Below are 12,387 nucleotides of genomic sequence, written 5' to 3' on the forward strand. Positions count from 1 at the left end.
CAATTTATTGTATCGGAGTAAAATCTCTAATGATTTAGAGTTACAGCTCCTATACAAACATTTGTGTATGTGAGCTGCTGCTGCGAAGTCGCTTCAGTCATGTCCGGCTCTGTGCGACCCCATAGATGGCAGCCCACCAGGCTCCCCCGTCCCTGGGACTCTCCAGGCAAGAACACTGGAGTGGGCTGCCGTTTCCTTCTCCAATGCATGAAAGTGAAAAGTGAAAGTGAAGTCGCTCAGGTCGTGTCTGACTCCTAGCAACCCCATGGACTGCAGCCCACCAGGCTCCTCCATCCATGGGATTTTCTAGGCAAGAGTACTGGAGTGGGTTGCCATTGCCTTCTTCAGTGTATGTGAGCAGAAGATACCGATTGATTTTCTGTTTTTAGATGGTTTAGAATATATTCTCAACACTATAGAGTTTAGGATGCCAAGTGCATCAAATCTCTACACAGATCTTCTTTCCTCCTTAGTGAAACTTGGAGGCCTCCTGTGACCTTTTCTTCTTTTATTGTGGCAAGCTTTATTTATTGTGTGTTCAAATTACTGGCCTCTGAATAAAAACATCATTAGGTTAGTACAACTCAGAGTCAAAATTTGGTATGAGATCTAGTTTTTATTCTATTATCTTCATCGTCTCCAGAATGGAGTTACAGTAGAATTCATCTTTAAGCATTTAGTTAGAAATGTTCTTCATTCATTCTGCAAATGCTTATTGAGGTACAGGGCTGGGAACTTGAAGATGGATGAACCTGGAAAAGTACCAGTGTCATATTTACCTTAACTCTCCATAGAACGGTTGCCACTCACGGTTTTCCTCAGGACTTAGGCAATTCTCTAGAAGAGGATGTTTATTCTAACTTACTTTTGACCTTTTTATTTGTCAAACCACAATTATTCAGCAGCACAGTCAGCATTAAACAAGTTTTGACCTTCCTAAGGAGCTAAGTTTATCTAATATCCATTGCGGAGGCTACTCTGTTATTTTTTCCACAGATGTCAATGAAAAATTCACGTAGCTTTGCAGAATTGTAGTTTATAGTTTCCGGCTACATCAGAATAACCTGGAATACTGTTAAAATGCAGATCCCTGGACCCCCAGGTCTGTTGCCACAAACTCTGTGTGAAAGAGGCTAGGGAGTCTGCATACCTTTTCTACAAAATGTTCTCAGTTGATTCTTTGGGACATACATAGCTTTTTGAAAGGAAGGCTCCAATGCACTCAAATCAAGCTGAGCTTGGAAAGGGAGCCAGTGTAATAAACGTCGTGGAATGATATTTTTCCTGAGTACATGTAGTAAAGGCAGAAGGAAAACCAAAGGGCCTGAGTTTTTATTAAAAGTTTTGAGATGCAGTGATACAGAACATATGGTGATTTGCACGTGGTTTCTTTCCTTTATTGTTTCAGTGTAGGCTGTGTTTGTAGGTTGGAGGGCCCTAGAGGTTTGTGCTCCAGGGAGGCCTTAGGGTGAAGACAGGGGAAGACCAGTGTCCATGTTTGCAAGACTGCTTTCAGCGCCCAGGGCTGTCTCTGGGTTATTTATGGAATTTACAGAACTATAGAAGGTGATCCCAGTGAACTGACATTAACTGAGTGGATATAACCCAGCTTATCTGCACTTAAATAAGTCCAATCTTAGTAAGAAATATGATGTGGAGATACTGATAACCAGAATTTTTCTTAGAACCAAGTTATTCTTTGTACTGAAAAAGTAGATTTTCTCTAAAATACCCAAACTTGGATATTTCTGATATCAGACCATGTGTCATCCATGGTTGGCCAGTCATTCACCATGGTTTGTCTTGTGACTTGAAGCGTTGTTTTTGCGAAAGTTGTTTTGCATCCAGATGCTTTTAAACTAATAACATACTCATGATCTCAACAGGTATCAGGCATGGTGATTTCCTATGGAATAAATCAGAGATATGTACATGGTACTTTACTTGTGAATGTATCGATAGCTGTGATTAATGGTATAAAAGTTACCTTCATGCCAGTATTTTGTTTTTCTGCTATTGTGTATACAGTTTAAAATGTGCTGGGGGTGGTGATAATAGCAGCTTTTGACCTTCCCCTTTTCCTTGAAGAGCGCTGGGCAGGGCCGAGGATGTGACATATACATTATCTTTTTTAATCTTCAAAATAAACTTTTGGTGTAGGTCATATAGGGTTTCCCTATATAGTGTAGGTTATATAGGGCCAGTGCAGAAGACAAAAGGGACATGGATTCGATCCCTGGGTAGGGAAGATCGCCTGGAGGAGGGCATGGCAACCCTCTCCAGTATTCTTGCCTGGAGAACCCCATGGACAGAGGAGCCTGGCGGGCCACAGTCCATAGGGTCGCAGAAGTTGGGCACTACTGAAGCAACTTAGCATACATGCCACGTGGGTTATATGGCGATTTTGAAATGAATGAAAAGCCCGAGGCTTAAGGAAGCGAGTTTTTTGTGCAGTTCATGTGGCTGATGACAGAGACCTCGGCCTCGGCCCCACATCCTGAGACCCATGATGTCCTTGCTGTTGACCACTTTTCTCTGCGGCCTCCTAACTTGAAATATTATTAGTAAAACTTTATTACATGTGCTTGTTAACAGAGCAGGCAGTATCCTATGATATTCGCCTGTGGATAAACTTATTCCCAAAAACATTAATCAAAATAAGCCAGAAATAGGTCATTAAAGTTAGAATTCTGCCATATTTTTCTCACAACATCAGTTTTCTGAGCCAGTTTACAGAACAAGGTCAAATTATGGTAAACAGATGGGTTTTTCTTAGAAAAATCAAAGAAAGCTCAAGAAGGTGGTTGATGGCTTCAATTAAGTCTTTTTTTTTTACCCTCACAAACAGTTCTAACTAAATTTATTGGTGAAAGAAATTATGAGGTAATAACTAAAGCGATGAGTTGCTATCAATACTGTATTGATATAAATGGGTCTGTCCCTAACAGTATTTCATAATACAGACTTTTATATATATTTTGATGAGAAAAATCATCCCAAAAGAAATGTATATTCATATTTATTATTTTATAGTAACTTATTTTGTTTCTCCATTTTATGCTACAAGTTTTTGAAGGGTGAACATATCTGTTTCTATTGTTTTACAATTCTTAGGTAATGCAGACTAGATTTATTGCTGAAAGATTAAAGGCTGCATTTTTCACCAATATTTCATTATACTTATTTATCTCTGTATTCAGCAGGAAATATGTAGGAATTTCCTCCCTTTCATCTATACATTTCTTAATATATCGGCTCATAAAGCTTAGTAGTAATTTTAACTTCTTATGAGATATATGTAAAGGTGTTTTACTGAAGATACGGTGTGCCTTGAATACTGTAAGTTCATTTCCTTACAACTCAGTACAAGTTAAAATAGATGGTAAAACTTCATGATTCTTTCGGGTTTTTAAAGTTAGCCAGGAGACGTCAAGGAAAGAGCCTAAAATTTTTATTTGATATTCTGTGTTAATATTACCCTAGCAGTTTGTAGATTTTTAAACTTGAATCTAGAAATATTAGTGCTAATATTTTAAATCAGGAGCTTCTCTAAGCTTGAAACTTTTTTGAAATGTCTTAATACCTCGCGTTGATAATACACTTGAGTGAATTCATTACTTATTCAAATGTGTTATCAAGTCATTGGATAATACATTGTGTGAAAGACTCATGGTAGATTCAAGTGATAGGTTTGTATTATTATGAATTTTTTTTAAGGTTTGTGGATTTTATCTTTTTAAGATGATGTTTTCTGCTTTCGTTACTTAGGGTCGTTGCTCCAGGGAGAACTGCAAATATCTTCATCCACCCCCACACTTAAAAACACAGTTGGAGATAAATGGGCGCAATAACTTGATTCAGCAGAAGAACATGGCCATGTTGGCCCAGCAAATGCAACTAGCCAATGCCATGATGCCTGGTGCCCCATTACAGCCCGTGGTAAGCATGCTCCTAGTTCTCACTCCTTAAGTTTGTCTTGTTGAATGCTCAGGTTCAGTGTTAAATTGGTGATCGCACTGGATCAAGTGAACACAGGGAACAATATCAGTTGCCTAGCATTTTCCAGCAAGACTATCAGTCAAACCCTGGAAGCAGTTTCCCTGGGAACAGTTTTTACACGGTGAAGTTAGTCATCATCTGGCTAGATCATGTGAAAATTGACATGATAGGATGTTTATCCCCTCAAGTTCTCTTCAAATCAAGTCCTGTGACTTGCAGATGTACCATGGTCTTTTTAAAAATGACCATTAAACTCATTACTATAGTCTAGATGCATTTTCAGGCTATCTTTTTAACACTAATAGTCATTTTGAAAATTGGTGTAAATCATCTTTGAGTGTTTCCTTTCCCTCTCTCATTAAAGAGAATCTATATAGTTCTCTTTCTTGAAAAGGAGTCTTTGTTATTCTTTTAAACTTATTATGAATTGAAACTATTTGGTAGTTACAGATGCTAGGAAAATTCTGACAGTGGTGAATCCATATCATAGATCTGGAAGTCTCATCAGAGAACTAATCAGGAGAGGCAGAAACTCCATGGACTTTTTAGGGAAAAAAAGCTAAATTTTATAAACTCTAGGTGGTCACACAGATTTAATGTTTACTGAACAGTGTAGGTAGATAACCTATGATTCTGAGCATATTTATTTATTTGTTTGTTTGAATTTGGGGGGAGGGTGTATGTGATATATGACTTTAATAACCTTTACTCACACTTATCCACAAAAATGTAAGAGATTAATATCATAATTAAGTTGCAAAAGATGTTTTTATATTAATTTTGATATAGTAATTTTGTATTTAAATGCATGTTGAAATTTGTAATAATTGAAATATTCCTGTCACTGACTTATATGCAATATTATGGGGTCCTAGAAACGTGAAGACCCACGTTTTTCTGATATGGCAACTGTAGCATGTGTGCTAACTAATTTTTTTTCCTAATACATTTTAACACCTGAACTCAATGTAATTATTATTCTCTCTTAGAACTTAATGAACCAATCATTCCAAAAAAGAGGGGGGGATTGCATTTCGAGGTGGGAGGGATCTCCAAATCCAATCGGCAGTGATACCAATTATCAATACTATACAGTGGAGGTGAGAGAATGTTATAATTCTGTTTTCACTTGATATATTTTTTTCCATTGTTGGGAACTCAGTTAACAATATGATATCTTAAATTTGATTCTGTGACATCTGTTAATTTCACATGTCTGTGTGGATAGCATGAAGATTTCCATTTGGTTAAAAAAAAAAGTCTTCTCTTTCTCTCTAGTGTAAAATGTAGGACAAGAGTTCTCTTACACTTGACTCTCACATGGTTTCAAAGATGTGATAAATCCGTGGGGTGGCTGCTGCCTTAATTGATGTAAGATCTTTCCTTGGTGTGAGGTAGTTTGTTCTGCTTAAACATGTAAAGCGTGCTTACTGGCAGGCTCCTCCCTCTCAGGGCCCGGAGCACCTCTGACATCAGCAAGTGTGGCTCCCAGACGACAAGGACAGGTCCCGGCAGAGAGCTCCTCTCTGTGGAGTCCTGGCTCGTCTCCTGAGGCAGTCCTTGAGTTTTACTCTCAAGGCCGTTCCAGGCTCATCACATGCGTAATCCTGTGACAGACTCTAAACAGCATTTCTGCTCGTGTCTTTGAAATACTATTAACAAAACATGTGTTGTTTATGAGATCACTAAATCGCAGGTTTCTGAAACCAGAAAAATTACCTCATTTTGTGGTGTTTTTGTTGGAAAATTCTCTGCTTAGACAAAGCATTTATTTTTATTAGTTGTGAGCCCATTCAGATTTTATGTTAATTTTCCTTGGTATGACTAGATTTGAATGTGGAATTACCCTTCTGCTAAAGGCATCCTGAGATCATAGTCTAAAAATAGGCTCCATTCAGAGTGACGTTTTTGTAATGAGTATAGAAGTCATTCTGATTATTCAGTTTTGAAACATTGGGGCTTTTAATGACTGTGGAGAAGGCTTTACTCCAGGAAATATGCCTTCAAAACCCGACCTGAGACTCTCTGATCGTTCTTGTAGCAAGCCCTGTTTTGATGATGATAATCATATGGAGATTCAGAAATAAATGAGATGGTCATAACCGGCTGCTTACTGGAATTTTAGTGCTGAGCCTACAAACAGGAATTACAACAGGGCTGGAAGGTTAGGAAATATGGAAAAAGGTTGCCACTCAAAAGAAGATGGCCATTAGAATAGATGGTGGTGTACAGACATAGTTTAAACTTGGATCCAACCCACATAGTGGTGATATCAGAGGAGATAATACTGTGAGCAGGTTTGTAACCTAGGCAGTAACAGGAATGTCTTAAGTAGTGGCAGGGTTTTTAGTCAATTAGGTAAAGCATCGTAGTTCTCTGTGGCCAACCAGTGTGACCCCCAAACCATTACTGGGGGAAACATGAAAAGAGGAGGGAGCTATGAAGGTCTAATCAAATTCATAAGCATTTAGTGTTATTCCTGACATGTAGCAGAGATTTTAAAAAAATTGCTATTAAGTGAAAGAACTAATGAAGGAAGGAGTTTCCCAAACTTGGGAAAAACAGAAATTCACAGTAGTTTACCTACCCCAGACTCCAAAGGAATTGTGACTGGGAACCGGAACACCATCCAGAGATTTGCAGCACAGTATGAGGTAGTCGGGGACTTCATGAGGGTACTGTTGGGACCAGGAAATAGCTAGCATGCCTCTGAGTTTAGTTGCTCATTTTCTCACAAAGTTTGAGAGAACTAGGTCTACAAATTTTAAGATCTCCAGGACACGACACTGGACTGATCTTGGAAATGGTGGGATTTATAGGAGAGTTTCTTGTTTTCATGGACTTGATTATGTTGTAGTGAAATGTTCCAAACCATGAATCAGAAAGAGAACATAACATTGCGGGGTGGGGGGGACAGTAATTACCGAACTCTGAGGGCATTTAAGGCGTTCAGCGCTTTCTGTGTCATAAATCCTCACCACCATGCTATAAGGCAGGGAGTATCATCCAGCTTTAGAGATGAAGACTCAGGGCTTCAGAGATCTACTAGTTTGCCCAAGTTACATAGCTAGGGAGTAGGAGGGCCACGGTTTTTACCCAGGCCGTTCGGGCTCTGGCGTCCAGGTTGTAGAAACACGAAGTGCAGACGTGTCACCAACCCACTCTGGGTCTTTGGTTGATTCATTAAAAATCCCTGACCTTCTTCAACATATAGTGAAAAGTTTAACAAGACATATTACTTGCAAGATCCTACCAACTATATAATTATTCCCATTTCGTAAGAAAACAAGTAGTTGAAAATAAGTAATTGAATCTGTGTGTCTACGTCCTTAAATTTATCATAGTAAATCATCAAATAATTGGTATTAATTGTGTTGTCATTTCTCAATCACTAATAAAAATGCAAATAGTTTGCTGTATGATTTTTGAAGATAAATAGAGGACCTAGAGTATTTAATTATCCAAATTAAAAAATAGTGATTTTGGATTTTTTTTTACCTAGGTAATACTTTTAAAGTAGATTTAAGAAATGGACAGAGAAGCCCGGCAGGCTAATAGAGTTATAAAGAGCTGGACATGACTGAGCAACTAACACACACACAATACTTTAAAAAATGCTATTACTTTGTCATGCACTCTCTGATACAAGGTAATCTAACAAGAAATTGCTAAGTAGCCAAAAACAGATTGCACCTAAGGTTTCACAACTTGGAGGCATCTCTTATATTTCTTTGGTCCATCCCAGAGAGATGCTTTTCAGAAATTCTGTCGATTCCAGGTTCTTGGCATTGCCCTTGAAGAGGTCTGCACCAGCAGCGTTTTGAGGGCTGTACCTGAGCTCCAGACGCCCCCAGCCACGCCCACTCCCATGACTTACCCTGTGCTCCCAAAGCTCGGCCTGGACTGTCCATAATTTCCCACGGTAGCTGCCCTGAAGGTACACACACTAGCCACTTAGAAGTGCAGAACTCATGTCGAATTCCCTATGCATTTCATGAATTCAAAGTAGCCTCAGTTCAGTTCAGTTCAGATGCTCAGTCATGTCCAACTCATTGTGACCCCATGGACTGCAGCACGCCAGGCTTCCCTGACCATCACCAACTCCCAGAGCCTACTCAAACTCATATCCATCGAGTCGGTGATGCCATCCAACCATTTTATCCTCTGTCATCCCGTTCTCCTCCTGCCTTCAATCTTTCCCATCATCAGGGTCTTTTCCAGTGAGTCAGTTCTTTGCATCAGGTGGCCAAAGTATTGGAGTTTAGCTTCAACATCAGGCCTTCCAATGAATATTCAGAGCTGATTTCTTTTAGGATTGGCTGGTTGGATCTCCTTGCAGTCCAAGGAACTCTCAAAGCATCAGTTCTTCGGTGCTCAGCTTTCTTAATAGTCCAACTCTCACATCTATACGTGACTACTGGAAAAACCATAGCCTTGACTAGATGGACCTTAGTTGGCAAAGTAATAACTCTGATTTTTAATATGCTGTCTAGGTTGGTCATAGCTTTTCTTCCAAGGAGTAAGCGTCTTTTAATTTCATGGCTTCAGTCACCATCTGCAGTGATTTTGGAGCCCAAGAAAGTAAAGTCTGTCACTGTTTCCATTGTTTCTCCATCTGTTTGCCATGAAGTGATGGGACCAGATGCCATGATCTTAGTTTTCTGAATGTTGAGTTTTAAGTCAGCCTTTTCACTCTCCTCTTTCACTTTCATCAAGAGGCTCTTTGGTTCTTCTTCCCTTTCTGCCATAAGGGTGGTGTCATCTATATTTCTGAGGTTATTGATATTTCTCCCAGCAATCTTGATTCCAGCTTTTGCTTCATCCAGCCCGGCATTTCATATGATGTACTCTGCGTATAAGTTGAATAAGCAGGGTGACAATATACAGCCTTTTCGTATTCCTTTTCCAATTTGGAACCAGTCTGTTGTTCCATGTCCAGTTCTAACTATTGCTTCTTAGGGACAGAGAGGTTCAGAGTTACTGGATTTAGCTAAAGTCTTAGAAGCTCCTTTGCTGTTCCTGTCACCTTGCCTTTGCTGTCACTTCATGTCCAAGCATTTTTTGTCAGCTGGTTGCTGAAAGCTTTGAAGTTGTCATTTGTCACACTTCCAGGAACACCTAGAAATTCTTAAATTGTTTTTTAGTGCTTTACTTTCTAGTTTATCCAACTAGCGGTTGAGATAAGGCTGCTTTATCCCCAAGTACTTCTGGTAAAATGTTTCCGGGTCAGTCACCCTGAGCCTTATTGCATCCAACCTGCCCGTCTTACTGCCTGATTATGTCAAGGAGCCTCTGCTTCTTCAAGCAGCTGGAGAAGGGGCCCTGAATCTTAGGCACCAGCCCGTGTTTGTTAATATCTTTCTGTGTGGAGGACTAGAAGTGGGTCTGCTTTTTTAAGTATTTATTACTTCAGGAGAACGTGCTTGAAGGATAATGTGAAATTCAGAATAAAGGAAGTGGTCATATGATTTGTCCAGTCAGCAAGTCAGTCTAGAAGCGGAGTTTAAAACAGTATTTCTCACTTTACTCCAGTCATGTGCTACCTTCTTACAAAAAAATACACTGTGATGTGAATTTGTTGATAATTCCCATTAGCTTTTGGCTCTGTGTTTACATGCAAAATAATTGTTTAGAGACTGCTTATAGCTTTTGTACAGGGTTGTACCTACCCAGAAACATGGCTCTGTACACCTTGATTGTGAGCTGTTAATTTTTTAAAAAGGTTTGTTCTTCCCTGCTTAAAAGTTTGATCTTCACAAACACACACACGCATACATACCCATAAAATCTAGAAAACTCTTGACTTAAAATTTGTGTTCTTTATCCCAGAACATACTGATTATGTATTATCTATTTTGTATACTCCCTCCATTTTATTAAAAATAGCAAACATTGTATGCAAACACTGTTTCACAGAGTGTTTAAAATAAAATAAATTAGGAACCCCATGATATTTGCAAGATTACAGCATGGTAACAGTATGTTAATGAAGCTTAGTTCAATATAAAAAAAAAGTGACACTTGAAAATAAATGTTAAACAAGCATAGTAAAGAAATTAATGATTAAAATTTGAGATTGGGAGAAAATAACACTAAATCTTAAGTGTTCCGATATGTGTACTAGAAAATATTTAATGTATTTGCTAGTTAGTTTTTGTGGCAGAGAAAAACAGCAAATCCATAAATATATTGGTTAAGCAAATATTTGTAGAGACGTGTATAGATGCCACATGCTGGATATATTAGTAGACAGGCACAGCGTGTGAGACTCTGAGAGCCCAGGCAGAAGAGATGGTTAAGTGAACACACTTTAGTGATCAGCACTGGATTCTGGTGATGAGGAGTTATGTAGGGACTGAAGGCAGGAACATTCCTTTCATCGTTGGAGCTGTGGATGAACCAGGACAAACACCAAGAGAAAGAGTCCTGATTCTTGGAGCCTCGTTAGTTAGTAAGCATTTGGGCTTGGCAGGATCAGCCTCTGTTGTGGAGGGAAACCCATGTTCAGAAGCAGAGAGCCGTAAGGAAACATGTGTCCTTAGAGACCTCATACGGACTCTGAAGACTGGACCCCTTTCTGGTTTTAAATGGTAGAAGACCTCATGGTACATGGAATCGGACTTCCCCAGGAGCTTAAAAAAATACTGTTGCCTAGAAAATTCTGATGAATGGAGCGTTTATTTAATCAGGGCATCCTGGGCTTCAGGTTGTCCGGGTGATTCTGGGGGGCAGCCAACATTGAGAATCTGGTTTCAGAACCGCCTGGAATCAGACACACCGATGTGCAAGTCACAGGTGTCCATGCTGTCCTTTGTGACCGTACACACATAGTCTCTGTGGACCCTTTCCCTTATTTGCTAAATGGAACTAATAATATCCACCTGATAAGGCTGTAGTTTATTCACCCTTTCATTCATTCATTCTTTCACTCAAACACTTATTCAATGTGTATTTATTGAATGCCTGTTGGATACGAGACATCATTTTCAGTTCTGGGGACTTAATAGTGAACTAAATGTGTCTCCCCTCCTCCTTGACACAGAAGCAGTGGAGGTTTTGCTTTTGTTTGCTCCAAGGAATTTATTTTCTACTATTATGAGGATTAAATATAATAACACAGGTAAAGCACTTAGCACAATACCTGGCACAAAATAAATAGAATTATTGTAATAATCATGTTTGCACACATTTAACTAGGGTCCTAATGTGAAATTGAATAATGTTTTCATTCATAATAAAGCCTGATTACCTTTAATGGAATCAAATGTCTCATTTAAAACAAACAAATGATTAGTCCATAAATGCACCAACATTAGTAAGATTGCCGTTTGTTTTTCTCTGCTGAGGGTATTCACTAGCAAAAAAGGCAATCATAAAGCAACCTTCCTTACACCTTCTGGGAACAAAGATATCTGTAAATCATTATAACAAGGATGTAGTCAGGATCAAATGCACCAGTTACATAATTACACATTTTTCTGTGGATGCTTAGGAGAAAATAGGATGCTACTTGATAATACCGTTGCGTTAGGATCAGTCCTTGCAGTTCTGCTGAACTCAGCAGGATGGCTTTTGGAGTAGAGAACTGGCCGTACCACAGTCCAGGCGCTTCGCTAGTCTGATGAGGGCCCTCTGGTGGGGCCAGCAATGGCCTACCTCCTGCACGGTGCCCCTTGAAAAAGAGATACAACGAATTTACAAAAGCTCAGAAGAAGTGAAGGGATGTTGAGCTTTGCTGGGGATGTGTTTTGGGCAGCTTATGGAATCAAATTTCGAAGTATAGAGCTATTATTATTTATGGTCTGCCTGTTTAGCAAATAATGCTACTTATCTGGAGAGGGAGCAACTTGAGATAATGCTTGCTGCACGGTTGATGTTTTAGAATTTTGAAAGCTGCTACTGATTTTACTTGGGGACAGTACCCTAAAGTTCTTAACATTTGCTAAATTATCAGAAAGTCAATTCATGTGACAACTCTATAGAGACAATCCAGTGGAAAAATTGTTGCCAGTTAGTAAAATCAGTATTTTTATCTAATGAAAGTATTCTTTTATCTGTAATGAAAGTGAAGTTGCTCAGTCGTGTCCAACTCTTTGCGACCCCATGGACTGTAGCCTATCAGGTTCCACCATCCTTGGGATTTTCCAGGCAAGAATACTGGAGTAGGTTGACATTTCCTTCTCCAGGAGATCTTCCAGACCCAGAGATTGAACCCGGATCTCCCGCATTGTAGGCAGACGCTTTACCGTCTGAGCCACCAGGGAAGTCTTATGGAACTGCTATTTTATATGTATTGCAGATTATAAATTTGTTTTATTCAATGATATTTAACAAAGCTGAATTTTATTGGCCACTGATCTTACTTTCTAAAATTTTTAAGAATGCTCT

General features: G+C 39.1%; 1 protein-coding gene across 35 annotated transcripts in view; it reads left to right on the forward strand.

Annotated features, from left to right (window-relative positions):
• Positions 1-12,387, forward strand: part of MBNL1 (muscleblind like splicing regulator 1) — a 210,027-nt gene that overhangs the window by 164,600 nt on the left and 33,040 nt on the right. For all 35 annotated transcript variants that reach the window (XR_006335221.1, XR_006335222.1, XM_043873707.1 and 32 more), the window contains one exon: positions 3,769-3,939. Coding sequence is in view for 33 of the 35 variants with exons in the window: in XM_043873707.1 (XP_043729642.1) it covers positions 3,769-3,939 (171 nt within the window). In the remaining 2 variants the exon portion in view is untranslated. The remainder of the gene's footprint in view (positions 1-3,768; positions 3,940-12,387) is intronic.

This window comes from Cervus elaphus, chromosome 19 (genome assembly GCF_910594005.1).
Source record: "Cervus elaphus chromosome 19, mCerEla1.1, whole genome shotgun sequence".
NCBI classification, from domain to species: domain Eukaryota; kingdom Metazoa; phylum Chordata; class Mammalia; order Artiodactyla; family Cervidae; genus Cervus; species Cervus elaphus.